The sequence below is a fragment of the Ammospiza nelsoni genome, chromosome 6 (assembly GCF_027579445.1).
Source record: "Ammospiza nelsoni isolate bAmmNel1 chromosome 6, bAmmNel1.pri, whole genome shotgun sequence".
Classification (NCBI taxonomy): Eukaryota; Metazoa; Chordata; class Aves; order Passeriformes; family Passerellidae; genus Ammospiza; species Ammospiza nelsoni.
Genome location: NC_080638.1, coordinates 39,761,123 through 39,787,457, shown reverse-complemented (window position 1 = coordinate 39,787,457; position 26,335 = coordinate 39,761,123). Strand labels below are relative to the sequence as shown.

The following is a 26,335-nucleotide window of genomic DNA, read 5'->3' as shown; positions in this document are numbered from 1 at the left end:
TGGGATTTTCTGCCAATTTCCAAAGTTCTCTGAGCCTATAATCTAATTTTTTTTTGCTTTTGCATTTTGTGTAAAATTATGTTATCCTTATTTCATGTTCCTCAATGTTGCAAAATTACTTGGAAACCTGTGCCCCCAGTATTAATGTTTTGAAATGTATAAATTTGTGTATCTTATCTGATAGGAGCAGCAAAGGAAAAGTTACATGTAGTATCAGACTACAACCTGTGTAAGCCTATTATTTCAGAAAAGAAAATTACAGTAGTTTAATAGCACCAACATTTCCAAAAAAGTTTGAGTATCCCTCAGAGTTAGTGCTGGCTGAGCTTTTGAATTCATACTTGCTTTGGTAACTTAATTTATTCCATCCAGCTTTAAAATTTTTTGAACTAATACATCTATCATCTGGTGAAAGCAGAATAGAAGTGAGTTAGATTTGCAATTTTACTTTGGCAGGAGTTGGGCATGAATTCCCAAAGTCTTCTGTTGATAAGTCCTTTTCCCGAGGCTGGAGCCGGGACCAGCCTGGCCAGGCACCCATGCGGCAGCGCAGCGCCACAACCACCGGCTCTCCGGGAACAGAGAAGGCGAGGAGCATCGTGCGCCAGAAAACTGTTGGTAAGTGACATCTGAGAAAGGCTGAGGAATTAATAGCTGACTTCTGCAGCAATGTGGATAGCTTCTTTCCACAAAGCTGTGCTACCTAGACAAAGGTGTGCTATCTAGAATGATTTGCACATTAGTTAAAGCATAAATTATGCAGCTTTATGTGCTTTGAGGGTAGCTGAATGGATTGTGTTTACTAGAATTACAGTTATTGTAAATGAAAGTAATGCATTTGCTATATTAATTCTTAATGAATTTGATCACATGCTTAAGCTGGATTGGAAAATTGTACTATGTATATGAAGGAGAAAAAAGCTGGAGTGGTTTGAGCTATGGTGCTGATAGGTGGGTAAAAGAAGATTTCTTAAGTGTGTGTTTTCATACACTGCAGAAGATGGGTTGAGTATTTTCAAACCATGCAAAGGAAAATGGGGAAAATATTCATAAGTCTGCATAGTTTATTAAATGTGCTGTCTTTTGCTACACACTGAATATTGCAATAATGAAAGATTGACAGATATGTGCAATTCTCCATTTCTGAAGTCACCTATTTCTGAATTTTATTACTTGCAGATACTCTTTGCTGTGTTATAAATGAGTTATACTGAACAATGCTTTAGGTGAACTCCTCAAAAGAAGACTTATTTGTGTTCATATAATTTTCTTAGACTATGTTAACAGGAACTGGACTACAAATTTCTTTACTCTGTTGTCTCATCTTGATGATCTCAGTGCTGTTGCTTACATGAAGGAAAGTTAAGCTGATTCTAATTTTGTATTTAAAGAAGAACCTTTTAAGGACTATCTCTTACTTCTTTATAGCAGTAGTATCTTTGGTCATTGTGTGTTGTTGCTTCACTGATACTTTTTGGAAGTAGGTGCATTCTGACACAATTTTAAAAATTTGGGATGCATATCAGCAGTTGAATACATAATTGTGATAGCTTTTCAGAAATTAACATTTTCTTTCTTTTTCCAAAAATATTTGAAGTTAAAATCTTTAAGTCACAGAGGTTATTTAGGCAAAGTTTCTATTTGACTATTCCTCAAAATTCTCCATTTTAATTTTTTTACTCTCCTAAGGCTTTTATGTGGGAGAATTAATTGGGCTGTAAGACATACAGAAATGAGAGAAAATGAAGTCCCTACTCCACAATTTCCTGTCGTTTTTGCACATTCAAATGCAGCTTTTCCTGTATCTCATGCTGACAGCACCTAGTTTTCGTCATGGATCACAGATACTTAAAATGTAATTTCTGCTTTTCTGTAGTCTGTGATTAAGTGTAATGGTGATTTTGTTTTAAATCTTAATTATCTTAACAAGATAAAGTTCATGTTAAAATTTCTCCTTCACAAATTGTTACTATTTCAGATATTGTGTCAGAAGGTTATGTTGTTTGGTCAATTTATTAATGCTTTTGTTTTGCTACAATTTGAAAGATGGCTATTTATATGATGTTAGCCTTGAAATGACTGGAATTTATCCTAATCAAGCTATATACTGACCTGGTTAGCAGCAAAGTAATCTGATTTTAGTTTCACTGCACTTTAGCTTCCATGGTTTTGTTCCTTTCCTCCAATTATCTTACATATTTGATATTAATAAGCCAAGTTTGCATTACTGCAACCAGTTAAAATTTCAACTCTATTCGTGTTGCAGAATACCAACTCTGGACAAGCATCCCAGCATTGCTAGAATGATTTCAAAAGACGATAAATCCAAAAAGAGTTCCCAGAACCAGAATCCCAAACTCCTCAGTTTTTTTAGATGTTAATGAGGAAAATGTTACTAAATGTTACATATATCTTAACTGCTTGAAAATAGTTGTTTGTTACTGCCTCTCTGGTCTGCAAAGAGAGCTGTTCAGCTGCTTCTTAATTTATGCCATAAATTGAGGGTCCTATAATAAAAAAATGATCACAATAAGGAAAATCTAGAACACTTTGCTGGTCAGATCTTTAGTTTATCGTTAGGTTTGCAGGCTAAGTCTGGAATTGAGTCAGACCTTAAATATGTTGCATGATATGTGATTTGTATTACATTCCCTTTGATTGTGAGTAATATATACTCTTAATATTGGAATAGGGGGGATGTGCATGTTGAATATTTTATGGTAAGAAAAAGCTGGAGTTTCTTTTTCATCTGTTTTATGTTGTACACATTTTTGTGTACATCTTTGCACCTCTATTTTTTCAGCCATCATCATGCCAGCACACATTTATTGCTGCACCAAATATGTGTGTGTGAGTGTTACTCAAGTAAAAAATCAAAGCTGTTTTGATATGCAGTGTGTACAGTTTTAGCTTGAGCTTATTTTAAATAATTTTTGGAAAGGGCCTTTAAGCATAGTATGCATATGGGTTGAAAAATCTGTAAGGTTAGATAAAAGACTTTTGGCTTAGGCAGCAGGTTCTGGTCCTATAAAAATACTGTCTCAGAAAGAATTTACTCACCTATTGTTCTGCTTTTGTATAGACAATAGTGGAAGGTTATAAACTATCAAACATCTACATGTTCTGATATTGTCTGCCTCCACCTAACTATTTAATTGAATGTAATATGGTGGAAAAAAATCCAGTCAAATTAAAAGGAACACTTTATGTCAAGATTTGTAATCAACACAGTGTCCAATATCAAAAGCTTTATTTATTTAGAATAATTTAGCCTGGAAAAGATCCTTAATATTTACTATGTGGTTTTTATTTTTTCTCTTGCCTACATTCATTGTAAGATTCACAGTGATGAATGTAATGCATCTACCTATAACTATATCCTGAATTTTATTACTGTATCTCTTAATCAAACTGATACTAAAGCCTTACACATAATTGCCTTTTTAAAAAAAGTTTCTGTCATACAAAGTTTACTACATACAAAGAACATTGCTTCAGTCTTAAAAGGATTGTCTTTCTGAATTGTTTTTCAAACTGAATTTAAGACTCCACTTAAGTTGTGCTGCATTTGTCAAATGTATTTTCTGCTCAATGTGACCTACCCAGGTTATCTGCATGTTATTATTGGCAACAATTCTTTAACCTGGTTTTGAAGTGTGATGTGCTCAACTTTCACTGCACTCCATTCACGTACATTTGATTCCCATGCAGATCAGGAGCACTAAGATCCTAAGATCCATGTTGTTTTGAAAATATAGAGAGAAAAATTCAGACTAAGTATTGCAGTGACAATATTTATGCTAGATACTCTGAATTTTCCTTAAAGAATTTTATCAGCAATGATTTTAAAACAAGTTAGCAAATTTACAACAGTATGAAACGAAGCTACTTGAAGCACAGAATATTACTTTTTTAAGAACTTCCAGAGTACTTTGAGACTTTGAGGTTGAATGCAGTGTTAGTTCTTGCTGTGTGTTACTCTGACAGAGAAAAGCAAATGCGAAAGATTAATTTAAATCGATTAGAAAAGCTGCAGATATAACCTTGATTGTAATACCACAATTGTTATGTACATCTTTTATTCTGTAGGACTGTTGGCAGGATGTGAGATATGAAAACATGAATAAACATCAGTTTGGCAAGATTTATCCGGTATCAATTAAAAGCCAGACCCCATGGATAAAAAAATTAATGCTTTTCGTAGTTAAAACATTTCACTTCAGTCATTTCATTTTTAATGTGGAACTATAACAAGCTTTATTGCAATTTTCTCCACACAGAACTGATCATTTTTTCCTTATGATTTTGAATCTCTTTTGGAGAACATGAATTCAAGAGTATGGGCATATGTGTGATACCTATGTGTGATACATGTGTGTGATGCATTTTCAGGATAAAATCAAAGGAAACTAGAAAAATACAAATGTAGTACAAGTTACTTTTCCTGCTAAAAAAAAAATCAAATTCAGAGTGCTTGTGGAGTAACTTTAACTTTGATTTTTCAACCCCTGATGCAGTGGGAAAATGTGTTAATTAGCTTCTTGATTTCAAATGCAAAATCTCTGTAAACGTCATAATAAAGGCATTGTTGCTGCTTTACATAAATTTGAAAACTCAGAATGTCTTATGTGTCCACTGATTTTTTTTCTTTCTTACAGCTCTGCCAATATCTGCCGTGCTGAAATGTTTTAATTTTTGAACTTTCTTCCTTTTTATCTTTGTTTTCTCTGTTGCTGCTTTTTCTGTGACACAAGCCTTTCATTATAGTCACTCTTCTTTTTTCCTTCCCCACTTCTTTCTTTTCCTTTTTAAAGCCATGAGAAGCCGATCCATTGGTGAATGTGCTCTGCCATCGGCCTATATACGCAGTGCTAAAAGTGCTCCTGTTCTGATCCATACTTCCAAACCCTTCTTGCCTGATATTGTTCTCACTCCCCTTTCTGATGAGCTTTCAGGTAGTGCCACCTCTGCTAATTTCTGCACCCCCTTTATCACTTTTTTAAACCTTCTGCTTTCAAATTCTGCTAAACCATTAAATTTTTCAAAGTAAAAATACTTTGGGGATGGTGGGAGAGGGGAAGAGATTAAGAATTAATATTTTGAGTTTTGTAAGATACCATGCTATTTTACAATTCATTCTGGAACTGTTAGAAGTTAGTGCTGTGCCAATGTTTATCATAAAAGAGAAAATTTGAGAAATCTTTCCACTTTTCCAATTTATTGGTAAGCAGTAATACCATATCTGTCTACCAGAGAGTACAACTAATCTAAAATTTTTATTTTGGATGAGTGAGGGAGGGAAAGGAAGAAATTTTACTTTAATTTGCCATTTACATCTTTCTATGTAAATTTTTTTAATTCAGTGTCATAGATGTTGTGTGAACAATCATGATGATACATTTTAGCTCCCATGAAAAAAGAATATGGTATCATATAATATCCTTTAGAGTTTTCCTGTTTTTCATTACTATATAAAAACATGAAAAAAAAATCTGTAGTGTGGAATTCTCAAGTGTGATGTTTTGGTGTTATTTTCCAAATGATCAGTTTTGTAGGATTGTGGTTTCCGCAACATTGTTTGGTCCAGCAGGGTGGTTGGCTACAAGTTGGACAGTAGCTTACTTTGGATACTTTTCTTTGAACAAATAGATTCAACAACTAGAATTAATACAGACTTCTAAAATACATGTTTTCAGATAAAGTAATTTTTTCCAGATATTTCATAGGTATAAATTTGTAATGTGTTAAGGCTGACTATGCCTTTGTATCAATGAGTGTAAAAAAAATGAAGGCACAGTGGGAGGACTGTACATAGTCAAAATGGCATACAAATATAAGGACTTCATGACAGTAATATTTTTATGAAAGATTTTTTTTCTTTTCTGTCTCTCCTGCCTGTCTTTGTTACCCAAGAAGTACCAAGAACTGTATCTTCATAATTGTATTTTGTCATGTATCACGTGTCACAAAATTCTTGTTGTGAAACAGAAACTTGATGCCTTAGTATTCAGCCTGAAAACCTTATTGAAAAATCAAGAAAGTTCAAAGAACCCACTCTAGAGAGACCAAACTTTCACAATGAATAATTACAAAGTATTTGAATACAATTCTTGACACCACAAACAAATTTTTAAAAAATAAAAATTATATGTAATAAATAATAAAAGTATGAGTGCAAAGAGTATCTCTTCTGAGATACAGGTGATTATAACTTAGAAGATAGAGATTTTATAGGGATGATACGTAAACAACCTATTAGAGAATGTGTCTTACCTGGCCATAGTGTTGTTGGAAATAGTCAGTGCTTAATGAAGACCTTAAGAACACCCACAGAAGGGTTATGAGCTTTCACAGTGAAATATTATTTCATCATATAATCACTGTTACTTAATTACCCTTTCTTGAACCAAGCAGAAGTGCTTTTGTAGTCAGTTTTATCATCCATGTTCCTGAAAAGTCCTGGCTTGCAAATTACTTCTAACGTGTCCCAGACCTACTGGTTCTCTTGCTATTATTCTTTATGTTGATAATCATCCAATCCAAAAACTGCATGACCAATGTAATTATAAAAGTAAAGTGACATTACAGGCCATTGCACTTCTAACATACAAAAAGTCCTAAGCCCTTCCTGGTTTTGATGTCTTCTCAAGCAAGTGAGTGTTGCAGCAGCTTCATGATGTGCCCAAGAATCTTGACCATTGCCAGAAAACTAAAAAGCTCTAGTGAAAAAAAGGAAGCTATTAGGGTGTTGATGGGGAAATAGCAGAGGAAGAGAAACACTGTCCACTGGATCAGAGTGCACTTTGCTCTTTTAATTTTCGCATTTTTAATTGTGCTCTCTTTCTTCTTCCCTTTTTATTTAAACATGAAGCTTTATCATTTTCTTGCCTTTTCTTCTTACATTAAATATATTATTTTCTGAAAGCCTTCTGTTTCCAGACGTACAACATGCTATTTGGGAAGGAATCAAATTGTTTCTGTTGTAAGTGTGTTCTAGGTAATGAATGATGTTTAGCTAGTTGTGACAGCTGTTCATCTTATTACAGGATTATATGAATATCCCTGTTATCCAAAATTACTTTACAATCCAATGCAACTTGAAGGAGATGACATTTCAAACTATTCCAGAATAATAGGCTGCCTAATATAAAGTTTTTGGAAGTAGTTTTCAGCTTCTCTTTAGCTATGAAACTCATCATTGAAAGGTGGAGCCAGTAAACACTGGTGAATCTGGGCAGGTAGTCTAACAGAAAGCGTTTATGACCAAGCTTTTACCTTATGTACTGTATATTCATTTTCAAGGGTAAGGCAGAAAACCTGATTACAATTTGAGACATAATTTGAAGGTCAATCAGTAGATTAATAAAATATATTGCAGAAGTTCAATATTGACATCCAGTCATCTAGCATCATAGAGGATGATTTTCCTAAGATTGTAATTCCTTCATGTAGTTTCGGTTATGCTGAATTTCTATGTGCAGAATATCTGCAACTTTTCAAGTAGTATCTGGAAAGTGGAAGTGATTTATGCTCTAAGGTGTTTAATTAATAAAGTGATTTGGTATAGTATATCTGTTGCAAATCTGCAATATTTCTAAAAAGACCTTTCCTTTAGCCTGTCAGAATCATAAGAAATTCAGTCTTACACATTTACAAGATAACTAGGGAAATGACCATTGATTTTGTAACCCTTGGGGATTTTCAGGTACAAGACCTGAAAAAAGTGTCAGTGAGATGTAGACAAGATTCCTAAAAGCAGTGGGCAAACTAATTAGTTGTGGGTGGGAGATTTTTCCTTATCTACTGGGACTAAAAGAGTTGAGTATTAATGTGAAAGGGAGATGCATATTATGCCTTTACAACCTTACTCCCAAATCTTTAAGTAATCGTTAAGATGAAATAGAAAGAAATCATAATTGTAATGTCAGCATGGCTGTAATTATTCTTTAATCCCAGAAACTCACAGAATGCCTATGTTCTCTTAAAAAAACCCCAACTATTGAAAGCTAAGAAGCAAAACATGGGTTTTTTCCTCCACTTCCCAAACAGTCTTTGCATGATGAAATACAAACCTGCCCCAGTGTTATACAGGGATCTTCTATTAGCACTCATGCTGTCTTGTCAGAATGTGGCTCTCCGTGAGTTTGTATTTTAGCATATCTCTCTCACACTTGATGCTGAAAAGCTGCCTTCTCTTTCTGCCTTCCAGCAGCAAAAGGAGAGGCAAGGTTGACTTAGGACAGTAGTGATTGTGTGAGATTGGCCAGAGGTGCCAATTACAATCTTTTTCTTACTGCACCGTATGGGGAATCAGGGCAGTGTTTCTCCTAAGGGTGCTCAGGGTCAGATACACAGGGTCAGCCTGCTGGCACACAAACTCCTTGGGAGTTTTAGGTGTTCCAGTCTGAGTGTACACCTGTGTGCAAGGGTGAGCCCTGGTTGTGAAGGAGCAGTTCATGTGGGTTTTTAAATATTGTCTGTGTTTTCAGTGCTGGTATCACAATAACATTTTTCATTTCCTTAGTTTCTTCCCGTTCTACAAAAAAGAAATCTCTATTGGTGCAAGCACATATTTGTTTGAAGATGTGTACTTGTATGTGCTTGTCATGAATATGTGAGCACCTAAAATTAATTTTGGATCAACATTGAAATGAATCTAGCTGAATTTATTTCAATGTGTGGAGCTGCTTTGTGTACATTGTGAGTTCTCTGTCCGATTATTTTTAACATCCTAGAAGGTCATGATCACTGCATGCATGCACAGCATGGAATTACTAGGCTGCTGCTTTAGATAAGGTTGAGTTTATAGTAGATTTGAAAAATGCATACTGAGGGCTCAAGATGAGATCACTGTATCACAGTTGCATGTATTAATCTCATATATATCATTGTGCATACTTTTGACTGAATCCTGTGGTCCCTTCTTTATAGCTGTAAGAAATAGCTTTAGACTACATTAGCATAACTTGTGTTAATCTCTGCCTAAGTCAGTAGGGAGTTTGAAATAACAGTTCCAATTAGAGAGAGACATGATTCATTTCAGAGGGTGTTAGTTCATGTAGTTAGTAATAAGTTGAACAAGAACAATGATGGGAAATTTGTTGCTTATCAAAGCTGAAGAGAGAAGGAACAATAGATTCTGCTGTATTTGATGATTTTTCAGTTAATGCTTGTTTTCTGACATAGCTTGGATGTCTGTTCTCTTTTTCCAATATAGATGTCTCAATTTCCTGTCTAATAGCTTCTTTACAGTTCAGTAAACTTGGTATGAGGTCAAACTGTTACTCTCAAATTTTAACTTCTTTGAGAAATTGAGCATGGAAATAACACTTTTTATCTTCTTGGAACACATGTTTAGTTAAGTGTAGACATATCTCATTCATCTGGTTTATATGCTTTGTTATGAAGGGGAATATAAGAAAATGCAGCTCCATCTCTAATATTCTCAGAAAAGTGTAAGCAGTTGAAAACAGGTTTTAAGGGGACTTTAGATTATCAATATTCAATATTACTGAAATATATAGAGATAAATTAACTAATAATATTAAATACTTAGTGATATTTATATAATATTTAGTAATAATAGAAATATTTTTAAAATGTAATTACATACATAGTTACTTTATTTTAACTGTAACACATCAAAGTTAGGGGAGGGAAGGGGGCCTAAATTTTTTCTGTTATTGAATAAATTCACCATTGCAGTCCTGAAGTTAAATCATCTAGATAGAACAACAAGGTAAGTCTGTTTGTTGTGCCAAATAACTCTTGCTGGTACTCATTTAAGCTATTTACTGTTATGCCTGGATTTGAAAGCCTCTCTACAACTTTTTAAGTACTAGATAATAAAAAATTAATCTAGGGAATAGAGGATTCCATCAAAAAGAAACCAACAGAAAATTGAGTAAACTGGTTTTACCTTGCTCTTTTAGTACTTATCTCATAAAAGGACCGGAAGGGATAGCAGTTAGTTTACTCATCTGTAGAGGATATTTACTCTTGCCTACAGTGATAATTTGATAGTATATAGTATTCCTATAACATAGTAGGAAATCTGAAGAGATGCATGAAGGTTCTTTATTTTTGTGGATGATATGAAATGAGCTGAAGATACTTCTGTGCAATTCCTAGGTGATCCATGTTGGAACTGCAGGTTTCATTACAGTCAACTGATTTTTACTGACACTAACATATTAAGAGTCTCAACAGAAACAAGGAATCACTAATTTAAATGGTAATAACAAATTCTGATATTTTCATAAACAAAAGTGGGTTTACTCTAATGTTTGCTGTTGTGAGGCTGCAGGATGTTTTTTGGTATCAGAGTACTTAATTCTGCAATACTCATAAATGTTACATTGCTGGAGTGAAACTGGAAGAAGAGCAGGAGGTAAGCCTTCAGTAGGTATTTAGTTTCGTATTTTGAAGATGAGAGACAAAACATTCTTCTAGGGGAAAAGGGTATATCTTTAAATTTTCTGTTGTGTATAGTCATCCTTTTTGTATAGGGCCAGCTCTTCCTTGTAATTTAAAAGCTTTATAGTCCTTAGATGTAAACTGTCAAAATACTTATAATTGTGTTATAGTATTCTTTTGGAAATCACGGTAATTTATATATATACACATATACATATATACATATTTTATTTAATGATTTGCCACTTCAACAGACAAATTTTCCAAAAAACATCCTTGTTATCTTTGGAATTGCCCAATTTCCTGAATATGTAAATTCCACAAAGGGATTACTGCTGTTGAGCTAATTTGTATTCCAATAACCATTTCCTGAACAAGCTAGCTGGAATAATATTGGTTGAATTATTGAACTTATTGGCACAGCTCTAGCTTTAACTGTATTTCCAAATGTTCCATGACCTCACTGTTTGTTCTCATGCATGTTAACATTTAAAACTGTGTTCTGATGGTCTAACTCATTTATATTACATTCTGTACTGGATATTATGTCCGTGCATTTTTAACACTCTAGTATTGGAAAAAGTGTTTGTGTTGTACCTAAGAAAACAAGGTTCTGATTTTTTCTGGCTTTTAAAGTCACATCATTAGGATGTAGTGGTAAATATATATTGTCTCTATATGTAAATTTTTGTGCATGTTACATATACTTTTTTCCTACAGACATTGATGATGCTCAAATTCTTCCACGTCCACCTCGAGTAAGACATTTTTCTCAGAGTGAGGATGCTCCAAGTGAAGTTTTTGGTGCATTGAATGAAGAACAGCCTCTGCCACGAAGCAGCAGCACCTCTGACATCCTGGAACCATTTGCAGTTGAACGAGCCAAAGGTGCAGTTCCTGTCATTGACAGTTCATCCCATCATGCTCCAAGCTTACAGAATTCCACTGAGACCTCTTCAATACATAGATCCACTGAAAGCCATATCACTGATACAAATAGCAGAGAGTCCTCCTTGGAAGTTGGGGATAGTATTTATGACCATCTTTGTCATTTAATAGGGCCGGTAGAATTTGCAAACACTGCCTTTGAACAAAGCCAGTATGTTGACCTTGAAGGTGAAGATGATCTCCTTTCCTCTCTGAGAGAATATCTTATTAAAGAAAAAGAAGAACTTTGCGGTAACTTTGAGATAGATAAATCTGAGACTTCTGCTCATGAAGTTGATACGTCAGTAAGTAGGAACGATAGATTACCACTGGACGGATTAGAAAATAGAGATCAAACTGCTCAATGCACAACTAGCAACACTGTTGCAGAAAGAGCCAATAACACAGAGCTGCTACTAGAACAAAACCCAAGTGGCTTTATAAGTAATATTGCCCCTACTCAAGTAGACTTTTTTACAAGAAATCAAGCACTCAATAAAGCCAGACAGTTAGATGTTGATAAACAATATGAAAGTGTGTTTGATCATGGGTCAAGTAGTCCTAGCAGCAAAGAAGGGAAGAGATATCTGTACAGGCAAGCAGCCGCTGAAACTGATGTAGATTTAGTTGTGGAAGCACCAGTAGCTGAAAAGCATAAAAGTGCCCCGTGTAATGAAAAAGCGACCAACTCGCGTATTGTCCATGCAAAGAAAATTCTTACTAAAGAATTGCCTCACATCACAGGCACAAGCAAACTGGCACCAGCTAAAAGAAGTATATCTGAAACTGTAACTCATAGGGCCAAAATCATGAAAATAACAACTAAAAAAAGAAACAGCGTTCATGTTACTTTTAGGCCATCTACAGAATCGGTTCAGTTTTACAATCCTCTTGAGAACAAAGAGGCTGCTTGGAAAGCAAGACTTCGTAAACTTGGTGGCTTCAGTAGTAGCAGTAGTGGTAGCAGCAACAGCAATACCAGTGCAAGCAGTAGCTCATCAGCTGCAACAGAGCTGGTTAGACCTGGAATATATAGGCATCTAGATGCAGTCAATACTGCTTCAGCTGGCAGCAAGCAAGTTAAGGAATCTGCAGAAACTCAAGCAGCTGTTTTGCAGAAAGAAGGTCTTGCCGTTAGTCAGTTCCAAGGTCGTAGTGCCTTTAGAGCACCAGGTCAGGAGTCGGCACAACAGCAGGGCTCCCTGGGTGGTGTTTATAAAACTGTTGTACATGCTCTTTCGAAGCCGAAGGCAAATGTTTCCCCACAGAGGCAGAACAGAATGCCAGCAGAGGCTCCACTGAGGGATCTGTACAGTCATGTAATGGGCTATTTTGGAAGGAAAGCTGCAGGTGAGCACTAACAGTGTGCAGAGCGCAAAAGGAGAAAGGCAGTACCAGTTTGGCTTAATGCAACTGAAGCAAGCTCTGATAAGCAATCAAAAGGCTTTGGGATGATCACTGCTTTCCCTGTTTGGTTATGCATGCGCCTATAGCCAGCTGATTTTTCTCCCAGCATAAGTTACATTTACATACTTTAAATTACTAATTTTTCTTTTTAGTTAATTATTTAAAATATTTAGTTGAACCTCTTTTCTGCTGAAGATCATCAGATTAGGGAAGAGGAAGAGACAGTAAATGACCTAATAAAGGATTAAGCCTTGAGACTTCTGAATTTTTATCTACATTGCAGAGCCTTCAAATTAAGCCTACTGAAGGATTGGCAATGCATATTTTATCAGAATGTGTTATTCCACTCTGAGTGTACTTTTTTTGCCAGAAGGACCTGGCTCCCAACCAACTAGGTTGAACTAATTTCTGGTTCATTTAGTGTGTTTTCTTCTTCCTCCTCATCCTCTTCCTCCTTTTCCTCCTCCAAAACAAAGCCAAAAAAGAGCCCCTCAAATTTACATTTCGAAGTAATTTTAGATAGTTTTTTTAAAATAGTCCAAAATAGCAATCTGCTGTTACTAGAATGATTTCATTACAACAGTTCTCTGAATCTAATCATAAGGTTTTGTTTGAGTCTGTTTCAAAACATGTCGTAGGCCTTCCTATATTCATTCATCCAAATGGCTGCAATTAAATCTTGGCAACATCTTCCATTACTTTCTTTTTTTCTTGGAATCTTGGATGTTCGTGAAGGTCTTGTGATGGTCTTTCACCTGCTAACTACGAGACCTCTGTGGACTGATCAAAAAAAGAAGGCTGTGACTCTAATATACATTGTCTTAGTGCACATAACCGTAAATGATCAATAAATTAACTTTCAGCAGTAATACAGGTTTTCTTTTTTCCCCATTGTTATGCTGGCATGATTAACAGAGGATTCTGCAATGCATCCTGCATCAAGATGTTAATGCCACCTGAGGGCAGTCTCTGTAAGCACAGCACCTGAGAGTGGTACTGTCACAGGTCTCACAAAAATGATTTGCTGCTCTTCAGAAATTAGACTTCTGAACCAGACATATTTAGGAAGCATCAATTTTAGAAGTACCTGTTATTTAAAATCCAACATTTAACAGAAACTTATTGTTAGAATAAACTGCACTGTGGTCTCATGAAAAATGACACTGAGGGAAAAATTTGTATAAAGAGAACATGAACTGGAATAACTTCAAGATTTTAAAGGCTAGTATCATAAAGTCAGGTGTAACAGCCACACTAAATATGAACAGTATAGTTATATCAAAAAATATAACACTGATAAAGGAGTGAACTTCATTAATTGCTCATAACCATTGATCATCTAGAGTTAGAAGTTTCATTCCATGCACCAGCATGTAATTATATTGTGTAACATTTTGTTTGCACTATTCATACTAACTGTATACAGTGCCACATTGCCATTTGTCTTTTGTATGTATTACAACCTAGTTTACTTTTTTCCACTACATTGCTTTTCATTAGGAATGCAATGAAGAAGGAGCTTGAAGAAATCACATAATTTTTTTAGAATTTGTTACTTACTTGTGATATGGAGGAAGAACATATGCTTTATCCTTAAAACAAGCATTAACAACTTCGAGTAGTGCTTACCTATAAGCTTCCTGCTCTTAAAGGTGGAATTGGAAATCAACTAACCCCTGCTTAGTGGGAAGAAGAAGCCGTACTAATTCTGAGAGTAGAATCTGCTTTAAAAGAGGAACATTCTTAAAATGCATGTTTGGCAATTTTGATTTTTAAATTTCTGTTAACCAGCAGGTTTTTTCATTTGTTACATTTTGTTTTGAAAATGTCTTGGTGTGCTGTTTAGTATAAATGCTTGTTCATTTGCTTTTAGCTAATAGAGAGGACATGAGTCAAAAGCTGCACCCTATTGATAGTGATATTGGCAGTAGCAATACAAATGTTCCTGACCTCATGGACGAATTTATAGCTGAGAGACTCCGCAGTGGTAATGCACTGGTAAGCCTTTAAACTTGCTACACTTCAATACTTAAGTCTCCATGTATGTGTGAACTTGTCAATGACATGATAAATCAGTTCACTGAAATGTATTTCTGTGGCTCTGATGAATCAGAATTAAGAATATTGCTTAATTATTTCTTGCCTTTGGCATAGATTCTTGCCATTTTATAGAATTTGTGTTTTCATATCTATTAAATCTTCATCATGGAAGCAATGCAGAAGTCACTGTCAGATGAATAGTCTCATTGTATTAAACAGCCTTAATTGCACCTGCAAAGATGCCTGCCTGTACATGGACACTTTCAGAATACTAGTTTAAATGTACATTTGCAGTCCTGCAGCATGGTATGTAATTAAGTAGCATGCTGTAGTTCAGTACTGTTCTCTACAGGCGTAGTCAGTGCAACAGACTACAAAACTATGTGAATATATATTTTTTTCCTTTTTTTAAATTTCACTTCCAAGTATTGAAAAATTTCTCATAAATAGTACTCTTCTAATAAAAACAACTTTCCATTTGCCTTCTTCTTATACTTTTCCAAAAGCATCATGTTGTTTGGAATGGCATTCATAATATGAAGTTTAAATCAATTTAAAATTAAGAATTTCTGGTTACTGTTGAATGCTTACAACTGATTTGAAGAGATAAGTGATTATTAAGTAGTAACAAAAGGGAAAATACTAAAAAAAGTTGCAAATTAAGAACAGAATGGGTAACAATTTAAAGATAGTGTTTCAAAATTATTTAGTTCCTTTTGCTTTAAAGTTTTCAAGGTGATTTGAAGACATGCTTCTGTAAGACATACTCCTATAGAAAATTGTCATTAGAGAAGTTGGTGATAATAAGGGACAGAAGAAGATTCTTCAAAGTTATTAAAATTGTTTATTTATCATCATATTTTATAAATGGCAAGAAAGGATCTACAGAGTTTGTCCATATGTGTCCTTTTTTTCTCTTTTGTAATGAACACATGTTTATGAAACTTGATTGTTGGCACAAAGTATTCTTGTTAGTAAGGCTTGAGTTACACAACAAAATGCTAACTTGTAGTCTACAAAAACGTAACTTAGTCTGAAAATTAATAAACAGGAAATCATCACAACTGGTTCCAGAAGAGAGAAAGGGAGAGATTACTCTTTTTTTGGAGAATTGATACTTTCCTCAGGTAGCAGAAAAGAGCTGAGAGAAAGTTTGAGTAAATACGGAGACTACCACAACTACTGCTCATTTTTTTCAATTAGCACACAACAGACATGCCTCCTTAAAACAGTACCAACTTACTAAGGTTAGTTTTAGATTGCTTTATCTATTGAATACTAAAACCATATCATGAAAAGCTCATTAGTCTGAAATTAGTAGTAGAGTAGTAAAAGAACGCAGAACTGACTGGGCCTGATATAAAAGGGAGGCATCTTTAGTCTCATAATGCATACACATTTCAAGGCGTTTCATAAAATGGCATTTCTACTTTGATATCTCTTCCCTCTCAAGCAAACAGTGCCCTCTGTGGAAAAAAAAGCCTTAAAGAAAGACTTCAAATAGACCACCACCTTACTTAAAAATGAGCAAATTTGCATGCCTTACTTGTTATGTGTGGTCCTTTGTGTTCCAAACCAGTACTGAAGTAGTGTTTTAATCATAAGAAGATCAATGCATTAATTAGTCAATTAATTTGCTCCTTCTATAAATTAAGTTTTTGATTATAGTATGGTGGCCTATAGGCCATTGGGTCTGAAACCAAGGTTAACAAGTTTTTCAAGTTATTTAGAGGTAATATACTTTTTAACTATTTATCTCTCTCACGTCTTACCTACCATGTAGTCCATGCTACTCTAAGTCCTAGACTTTTACAATGTGCATCCAAAAATTCACTGTGCAAATAAAATTTGTATTTATGAAATTCTGTGACTGCATGGGTTCTCATTTGAGGGTTTGAAAAGTCTTGGTATTTAGAATGATGGCAATTTCTGGTTTAGGTACTTAAGAACTGTTTGTTACATTCTGATTTCACCAAACGTGGGATTGCTTTTTCCATTTTATGTAAATAAGCCATCCAAGTTTGCAAGATAATTTATGTATCTTCAATGTTTAGAATGTGACAAGAAGAGGAAGCAGCCCTGGCAGCCTGGAAGTTCCTAAGGACCTTCCTGATATATTGAACAAGCAGAACCAAATGCGTCCCGTGGATGACCCAGGCGTGCCTTCCGAGTGGACGTCGCCTGCCAGCGCGGGCAGCAGCGACCTCATCAGCTCCGACAGCCACTCCGACTCCTTCAGTGCCTTCCAGTATGAGAGCCGCAAATTTGAAAGCAAGTACATTTTTCCAAAAGTAATAGCACTTTTGGTTAATGTAGTGCAAATTTCCTTTGTTTCATCTGTTGTTTTATTTTTTTCCCCAGCAGTTTTCTGTCGAGAGAGATTATTTTGGTTTTCCATTGAAATCATTAGCAAGTTAATGGAACAAGGAGGGTTCTTACAAGAGGCTCAAAACAAAAGAGCACTGGAGTACTACTATGCAAAGAGGAGAACATAATTGAACAGAAGTTAGAAAGAAATATTGTCATCTCTGTGGAGCGTATCTATCTGTTTTGCACAAAATATAAAAATTAAAGCTTATTTATCTTGGAAATTATTTTAATTCTTTTGGAAGTGATTACATAAAAGTTGAAGAAAGGCTTAAGATATTTTTACAGTGGTCTTTATGTAGCTGTAGATTAATCAAGATATTAAGTGTAATATCATGGTACAATTAGTGTGCTTTGTTAAAATCAGTGTGCTTTGTTTAATAACATAATGCTTTTTATTAATTTTATTTATCTATTCCCACTCTTGTTTAACGGAAGGGGTCATTATGGCCACTAGGAATTATGACATCATGTGTTATATAAGATAAAAATAATATTTACATAGTAGAATTTTTGGAAGAAATTACAATTTTTATATATTTCTCCATTATGCAAATAGTCATGGCATTTGAACCTACGTTTTGGCCTGACAGTTTTTTCATTAATGTTGAGGATAACATTTGTTTGTGTCATTTGCTGTAAACTTTTTAGTTTGAAGGTAGTGCTTTCACAACAAACTTGAATATTTCTTTCAGTTTGTAAATTTTACAAATAAATTCCTTAATGTATGATTACATTATTTTTGTGTTATTCAGATGTAGATGCACTTACAACAACTAAGCAGAATACAGATGTTCAACAAGAATGTCTTCTGCAGACATCAAGTCATGGATTTATGACAGGAAGGAGAATATTCATAATAGTCAATACTTTCTGCTGTTGTATTTTATTTAAATTTTGCAACAGGGTGCTAGTAGCCTAGAAGATGCACATTCAAGGTTTCTGTTTAGTTTGGCAGTCCTGGGCCTCTGGGGTTTTTTCATATTAGTGGTATTTTTATGCTGTAAGTTAATGCAGTGCTTTTCTCATACAGATTTCAGCTTTGGCACTGAGGCAGGGACGCCAGCTTCTACTGACGTTGATGCAATTTCAGGACAGCAACAAAGTGCTGAGGAACAAGAAGTGGCCAGTCTAACTACACTCCACATAGATTCAGAAACAAGTAGTCTCAATCAGCAACCATTGTCTGCTGAAGCTGCAACTATTACTGGTAAAGTAGATTTTTAAAAAAAAGTATTTATTTCAGAAATTTTTCACCCATCCTGAAGAATGCATCTTCCAGCTTCTGCCAAGAATCTATATTCTATTTAAGATTATTCCCTTATTTCAATTATTTTTGATTGCTATTGAAAAGTAATATGTGAAATAACATAAGTGGAACACCTTTGTCTGACTTAGTTATCCATGGTCCTAAATGTATTTTAACCCTTCATGAGAAAATCTATACAATTACCAAGGAGAAACTCTTACATCATAATGTATGCTAGATCTCTTACAAATGTCCTTCTATTACTGGTAGTTAAATAATTAATTTCATGAATTGTTTTTGCTTTGGAAGATTTTCGCAGTGCTCCTTCAAACCAGTGTATCATATTGAAGTATCTTGGGATTCTTTTATATGCATCCGTCCTAATATCTCTTTATATTGTGAAACTCTTTATGTTGTGAAACTGAGAGGTTTTATTATGCAAAATGTTACTTATTTGGCCATGTAACATCACTTTGCATTTGTATAACTGAAAAGTGATGCAGTTAACCAAAATTGAATGGACTCCTGTGTGAAAGAGAGAATGCTTCTCTATGAGGATGATCTGAAAGAATGATCTCTTACCAGATTTTGTACATGAGGAGTAAAGATGCCCATAGTCATTTTCATACTCCTTCTTTCATAGCTGTTATATGCTACCATTCCTGTTACAACCCTAGTTGTAACAAGCAACAAGTTGCAACAGTTATCTATATTTCTATGAAAGCTTATACCTACATATTGTGTCTTGTTCTCTGTTAGAAATCAAACTCTGCATTTTCAGAGATATGGAAAGACATCTTTACTTCCTCTGCCATAACTTTTTAAAAGTGGCCTTCTGCTAATGGTATTAGCTTTCATGGACATTGTTGTTCAGCTTGTTCCACAGTGTTCAGCTTGACTTGTGTTCTCTTAATTTTTCTATTTGCTGTGTGCTTGTTGAAAGTCCTTGCTGTAGATCTGTTCTTTTTCTGTTTGTTTGTATGTTTTTATATGTTAATAACTTCATTACTGTTTGATATTTTTGTCCAAGTGTGCACTATAATTGAATTGAGAAGATTGCAATTAGTGACTGAGTTGTCTATTGAGAGATTCTGTGGTTAACTCTTCTTGCTTGAACCACTGTTTTAGAGAGGCAGCTCTTGTGTGTCACATGCATTTAGCTGGGTTTCCTGAGGAAACAATACTTGTGCGATTGTTTCGTCTATCTGATTGTTCCATGCACTCAACAATATTGCAGCCTATTGTCTAATTTTTGCTAAATTGACATATAAGAAAACAAAAGGATGTTATTTTCTTTGATGTTTTATGAAAGATAGGCAGTTATCTAGTGAAAATTGCATGTATGCAGACTCTCATGATGGAAGCTGCAATGTGAATTTCACTATATTAGATGCCAGCAAATCAATGCAGAAACTCAATCTCAAAACACACTTATGATAAACAACTTTTCAGTGGTTCTGCTGATCAGAAAACTATTCTTCCTAAATCTGAAGGGTTTTGGAAGGATAATTTGGTTTTGATATATGGGCATTACATCATATTCTAAGTAAATGATAAATTTGACTATTGTCTGCTGTTTACTAGTCCTAGAACAAGTTGTACCTGTGGAAGTCTCAGTCAAGGTTGGATCCGCGTATGCTGGAGTATCTTTTAATGACAGACTCCTGTAGTTCTGCAAATTTTCCATAATTGTTTCTGTCCATTCTCTTCCATCATATGAAGATCTCTTTCCCTCTTTCCTCTGCTCCCTGCCTTCCTGCCTGCTCTTTCCATCTCATTCACTTTCTTTCCCTCTCTATCCCACTCTCACTCTATTTCTCTCATCCTCATGACTTTTTCTTGCTCCTTTTCTGAACTGCTTTCATCTGTCCCCAGCTAATGAGCAGGATGGAAATGAAGTAAGAAAATACTTCTTTGAACATCTTTGAAGGGTGTATTTTAGTTTATCTTTGTAAGCATGTGGAAAACTGTTGGTCAGTAGCAAGTCGCACAAGACAGCAGTCTGTGTGGGAAGCAGTAGTGTCCCTCTATCCTGCATAGAGGTTTTGATTGAAATTGATAGTAAAAGCTTCATTGTCTTAGCCATTTAAAGGAGATAGAGACCTTTGCAGATTAACAGCATAATAAAGATTGTTTTCTGCAATTTCTATTCTGACAACAGCGATAACATTTTCTGTCACGTTCTTTAAACAATTTGTTCTGTTTATAAGAAAGAACACTTCTCTCAAATGAGAAATGTTCTTCAATTATGCTCACGATAATTTGGGAAAATTACTATTTAAAAGACTCATTTTTCAACTGCTGTCCCTAAAGTTCATTTTATCACTAATACTGAACTTTACACATAATATTTTTGTGTCCCTGTTACATTTATCTAACAATTAAAATTAATAGGAATTCTTTTCCTATTAATTTCACATGTGCTGATGTGTAGAAAAGTTTTGTGAATATTTCATTCTCTTTTTGTCTGTCATGTGACTGTTCTGGCTAAACTCAGCTATTTATAAGGATCTTTAGACAAATTCAGGATGTAAAACATAAGATAGTACAGAAGAAAAATACAACTACTTACTCCTTCTCCAGAGATCACACAGTGGAGACCACATAATTGTCTAGAGAGGTTGCTCAGAGACTTATCACAGAAAAATGCCTTTGTAGCACTGTCATTCAGATGCTTGTTATTTCCTGTTTTACAGGAAATAACACCCCTCTATCTATACAGGACTTTCCCATCCTATGGATTTTCTCAGTTCAATCAGTAGATAAACACTGAAGATTATCAGTTACTGATTTTTTATTTATATATTAACTTGCATGGCTTTATCACCCTGGAAAAACATTTGTTCCAGGAAAATTTTTGCTTAAACGTTCTGCTAGAGAGAAATTCAGGTGAGGGAAATGTGATGAGAAATTTAGCTGGTTCGAAACATTGAAAGTGCTGCAAAACAACCACATGTGGAATTATGTGGACCGAAAATAGAGGTCTGCTAATCCACTTACCTGTCTCATTTTGATGTTCATCTTTCAGTTTTTCTGCATGTAGTTCATTTTCTTTCAGAACACCACTCACAGGGAGATCTGCTTACTGTTTTAGATCTTTTCTTGACCCAATTTGATACATAAAAGCAGCTCAGTTTTCTGTTAATGCTGTATTTAGACAACATTTCATAGCTCAAGAAAATAGAAAAGGCTTTTAAGGTAACTGTTAAAAATTACATTTGCAGGCTCTGAAAGTGCTTCTCCAATCCAATCTGCTCTTGGATCCCGATCACAGACACCCTCTCCTGCCACTCTGCATGCAGATCATATTGAGCAGAAGGATCTGCAGCTGGATGAGAAGCTCCACCACTCTGTTTTACAGACGCCAGATGACCTAGGCAATATCTGGAATAGAAAATACAAACTTGTTCTTTCTTTCTTTTTTCTTTCTAATGCAATGTAGTGAAGTAGCTGATATCACATGAGTTGTAAACAGTCCTGTACAAGGCTATTTCATCTACACTTCAAAAATATTTAATTACAGTGATTGCTTTTAAAAGTAAACAAAAACCTTTTGCATTTTAACCTGCATTTCATTGGAATTTTTGGTGGTGGATTAATAGTCCACATATTAAAATTGTTCTTTTAGTTGCTGAGAATTGTGGCAGCTTAATCTAGCATGTGGCCAAGCCATGGACTGTTTTATCATTGATGTACAAATAATAAGACATAATTTTATAATCTTATCATTTTTCCTTACAAGTTTACTTCATTTCCCTTTCATATCTAAACCAATTTGTAATTATGTCAGCTATCTTAGCTGTGGAATTCTGAGATACATTTTCTTTGAAATGTAATGTGAATATTTCTCCCGCATTTGGTCTTATGGAAACAAAAGAGTGTCTGCTATGTATTTCAGACCCTCTTTCTTTAAGTAGCCTACTGATGGACAGAAAGATCATTTTGCATTGTACTTCAAAATCTACAGCCTAGAAACCAATAGCGTCTCTACCACAGTGACCCAGAAGTTCAAAAGAAGAGTCTATGTGATTAGGCTGAATTCAGATTTAATTTTGATTTGGTATGCCTGTGGGGGCTACAAGATTTTCAGAAGATCCCAATGAATTATCCACCTGAGGGGCTGGAAAGAAGATTCTGAATGCCTGCTGCTCTCAAGCTGGCTCATTATCTAGTATTTTGTGGCTGTTTAGGTAGCTAAGCGTGGCCTGAGTAGACTTGAGCCATCATAATCTACTGAGGGTTTCTTTATATGGACAGTCTAGATAAATCATCTTCCACCTAAAAAAGAATGTTTTTTCATATAGCACTGGTGTGTGGAAAGAGCTAGGTGTGTGTTAAGACTGTGGTGCTGAGTTTATGAATGTTGCCTCTCCACTCATGCAAATTAACTGTTTAAAGGACAATAGCTAGAGACAAGTTTAGTCACTTTTCTCTTTGACTTGCAATAACATGCTTTCCTAGTAGTTTCTGAAATAAATAGTCTTTATATATTATTAGGATAAATGTAAAGATGAAAGATAATTTTTCTTGAAAGCAGCCAGGTGGGGTTCTGGAGATTCATTGACTTCAAGGAATGTAAGAAAATACTTACAAGAGGAGTGGCCTTACTAGGTCTGTCAGATCTGTATTAGAGCTCCAGCAGTGACCTTAAAGGTTATTTCATGAAAGAGTGTAAGAAATAGGACAGTTCTTCCTCTACAGAGTTTATAACAGACAAAGCTTAACATACACAGTGTTGAGGTGGCTGACTGGGTAAAAAATAGCTTATTCTGAAAGCCTGATCATTCCATGTTATGAGGAGTGTGTGTTTGATAGTTGTATCAGAACTTTTCTGGAGAGGTAGATCTCACTATACTTTTTTCCTTCCAATACAGAAACTAGTGAATTCCCCTCAGAATGTTGCAGTGTGATGGCTGGGGGAACACTTACAGGATGGCACGCAGATGTTGCTACTGTGATGTGGAGGAGGATGCTAGGAATTCTGGGAGATGTCAACTGCATAATGGATCCAGAGATTCATGCCCAGGTTTTTGATTATCTGTGTGAACTGTGGCAGAATCTGGCCAAGGTAAAAGAACTGAACTGTTTTCAACAACCCGACCTGTTTGGGTAGGATTTTCAAAGAGAAAAAAATAACACCTTATATATGTCCCTGAAATAATTCTCTTTCTGTTTTGTTTTTAATAATTGCAGATAAGAGACAATCTTGGTATTTCAACAGACAACCTAACTTCACCATCTCCCCCAGTTTTAATTCCACCACTGAGAATTCTAACACCATGGCTCTTCAAGGTAAATTTGAGCAATAAACTGTGAAACAGAAATAAATGTAGAAGAGTGTTTAATGTAATTTTTTAATTTATGAATAATAAATATTGTTCTAAAACTGTAGGCAACAATGCTGACTGATAAATACAAACAAGGAAAGCTACATGCTTATAAGCTTATTTGTAAGACAATGAAACGAAGACAAGATGTTTCTCCAAACAGGGATTTTTTAACTCATTTCTACAATATCATGCACTGTGGACTTCTTCATGTTGATCAAGTAAGTTCATTATGAAATTCAAAATAATATAAATGTTATGACTGACTCTTCTCAAAATTACTCAGTGTATTTTCATCTGAGTAATTTAACTTTGTTTTGGAAATTAGTGCTGTGACTGATATTTTTTCGAAAAAGAAAACTTTGATAAATGATCCTCATGTTCTTGGTTGTATTCAGAAATGCTTTTTTTGTAGTCCATTTCAAGCAAATATGAGGGCAGAAAAGATACTCTCTCATTTTTTATTGATTGTATGTTACAGATTGAAGTATGCAAGAAAGAGAAGGAAGCAGATCTCTCTAAAGTCTACTGTTCTTCTTACTTGCTCCCTGATGCAACAATTTAGCTAGTAAATTGTGCTCACTACATTGGAGGACTTTGTTTCTACAGCAAGTATAGGAGCCAGCAAACTGAGATGTACTGAGTGTATCTAATCAGTGGGAGTAGACCTTTTTTATAGGTTTTGATATTAAGAAGTCTGAAAATATTATATGACTTAAATACTTTTTAAACATTTACAGAAGTGTAAAAAATTTGGGTTTGTGAACATTTTTGAGGAATGATTATAGGCATGGGCAGACCAAAGGTTCAAACAACCCTGTTTTCTTTAACTGGGAAGGATAGAATTAGTCCAAAATTATTCCACAGATGACTATGGATAGGACAGACCTCCAGTTTCTGTTCTGTAACAACCATTAATGCTGCTTTTCTTGCTGCATTGAAGATCCTCCTATGACATGCTGCTATTTAGTTGGATATTACTACGAGTAGAGAATTATTCAAAAGAGAAAGGGGGAGGGGTGTCTATCTGTAGACTTGGGATTTTTTTTTACAATTAAAGCATTTTATACTTTTTTCCAAGTAGTTTTGAAAAAAATTGCAACATGTACAATGATTTTTGAAAGTGCCTCACTAAGTCTACAAGAACATAATATGCTGTGCTGATTAACTACATACCGAAAATGCTACAAAACACTTTATTATCTTCCTTCAAATTTTGCTTCCATATGGGTATATGGAAGAGGTTTTTAAAATACCTTTAAATACCTTTTTTAAAGTTACAGTCAGGCAATACTTGATGGAGAGGATTAAGCAGTTGTTAAGGTATAATAGCTGGTTATCTTTCTATATCTTTTCTATACCTATTCAAATGAATGGTTAATCAGTTACAGAACTCTTAAAAGCTGACTGTAAATGAATAGATGAACTGTTATCCGAGCTTAAATTGATCTATAAAGTATACCAAGTTTACTTACATTAATATGAGTATACTTAAGGATTTTATCTTTTTGTGCTACTCTTCTCTCATTAATGAGTGTCCTACTGGCCACAATGAGTTTTCTTTCTCACATTTTTACTTTCTACTTTTGATAAATACCTACCTTTTTTCTTTCATTTTTCATTTGATTCGTGTTGATACTCTTCCTTTTTTCCCTTTTCCTTCTGCGAGGATATTGTCAATACAATCATCAAGCACTGCTCTCCTCAGTTCTTTTCACTTGGTTTGCCTGGTGCTACCATGCTTATTATGGATTTCATTGTAGCAGCAGGAAGAGTGGCTGCTTCTTCTTTCCTCAATGTAAGTATTCATCAGTTAATTCTCATTTACGGGTGACAAAGAATTTGAGAGAATACTGAGCAGTATATTTTTCTTTGACTAGGGTGGTAAATTGATCCCAGAATTCAATGTAGTGTTTATCAAATACAGATAATGTTAATGATTTATTCCAGAGCACTACACATGCCTCTCAGAAAATATGTGAGGAATGCAAAAATTACTGTTGAAGCAGAGAATCTTATTTTAGAGTTACAAAAATTGTGACTGCCATTTTTCTGTGCTTGAAGATGTTTTAAAGTAAATGTCTATTTTTACCATTATTTCATTTTTAAAATGTACTTATTTCCCCATATCTCTGCTATGAAATGACTGTTATGATCAGGCTTGAGAACTCAAATGTGCTAGTGTTTGCAATATTTGGATTTTTTTGCACACTTCTGATTTTGTTACTCAGGCAAGTTCAGCCTTATATAGTAATACTATGTGATAACCTAGGTGCTGTTGGCTGTGCACACTGTACTCTCTCAAATCCCCCATAGTCTTCTCCAACTCTCTGTGAAATTTGACTTTTTCTCCCATCAATCCCTCTCTAACCAGTTACAAAATCCAGTCTCCCTCAAGGTACTTATCTGAAGCCTCTGTCAGCTTCTTACACTGTAGCCTTTCTTGTTCAGCAATGCCTCATGTCACTTTTAGTAGTTTTCCACATCCTGGTCAATTAGCTGAACCTAGGACCTGAGCCCAGTTAGCAGCTCAGTCATTTGTCTGTAATCCTAACAATCCTTCTGCCTCCTTTTTACTGTCTTGGAAAACGAGGGCAGGGGT

General features: G+C 34.9%; 1 protein-coding gene across 4 annotated transcripts in view; it reads left to right on the top strand.

Annotated features, from left to right (window-relative positions):
• The window catches only part of RALGAPA1 (Ral GTPase activating protein catalytic subunit alpha 1), a 129,339-nt gene that overhangs the window by 34,555 nt on the left and 68,449 nt on the right, over window positions 1-26,335 (top strand). For 2 of the 4 annotated variants that reach the window (XM_059475281.1, XM_059475280.1), the window contains exons 16-26: window positions 457-618; window positions 4,815-4,955; window positions 11,137-12,693; window positions 14,624-14,748; window positions 16,845-17,061; window positions 18,191-18,367; window positions 21,631-21,783; window positions 23,281-23,474; window positions 23,600-23,698; window positions 23,799-23,954; window positions 25,403-25,531. In XM_059475281.1, coding sequence (XP_059331264.1) covers window positions 457-618; window positions 4,815-4,955; window positions 11,137-12,693; window positions 14,624-14,748; window positions 16,845-17,061; window positions 18,191-18,367; window positions 21,631-21,783; window positions 23,281-23,474; window positions 23,600-23,698; window positions 23,799-23,954; window positions 25,403-25,531 — 3,110 coding nt within the window. The remainder of the gene's footprint in view (window positions 1-456; window positions 619-4,814; window positions 4,956-11,136; window positions 12,694-14,623; window positions 14,749-16,844; window positions 17,062-18,190; window positions 18,368-21,630; window positions 21,784-23,280; window positions 23,475-23,599; window positions 23,699-23,798; window positions 23,955-25,402; window positions 25,532-26,335) is intronic. The other 2 variants (XM_059475282.1, XM_059475283.1) reach the window with 2 other exon arrangements.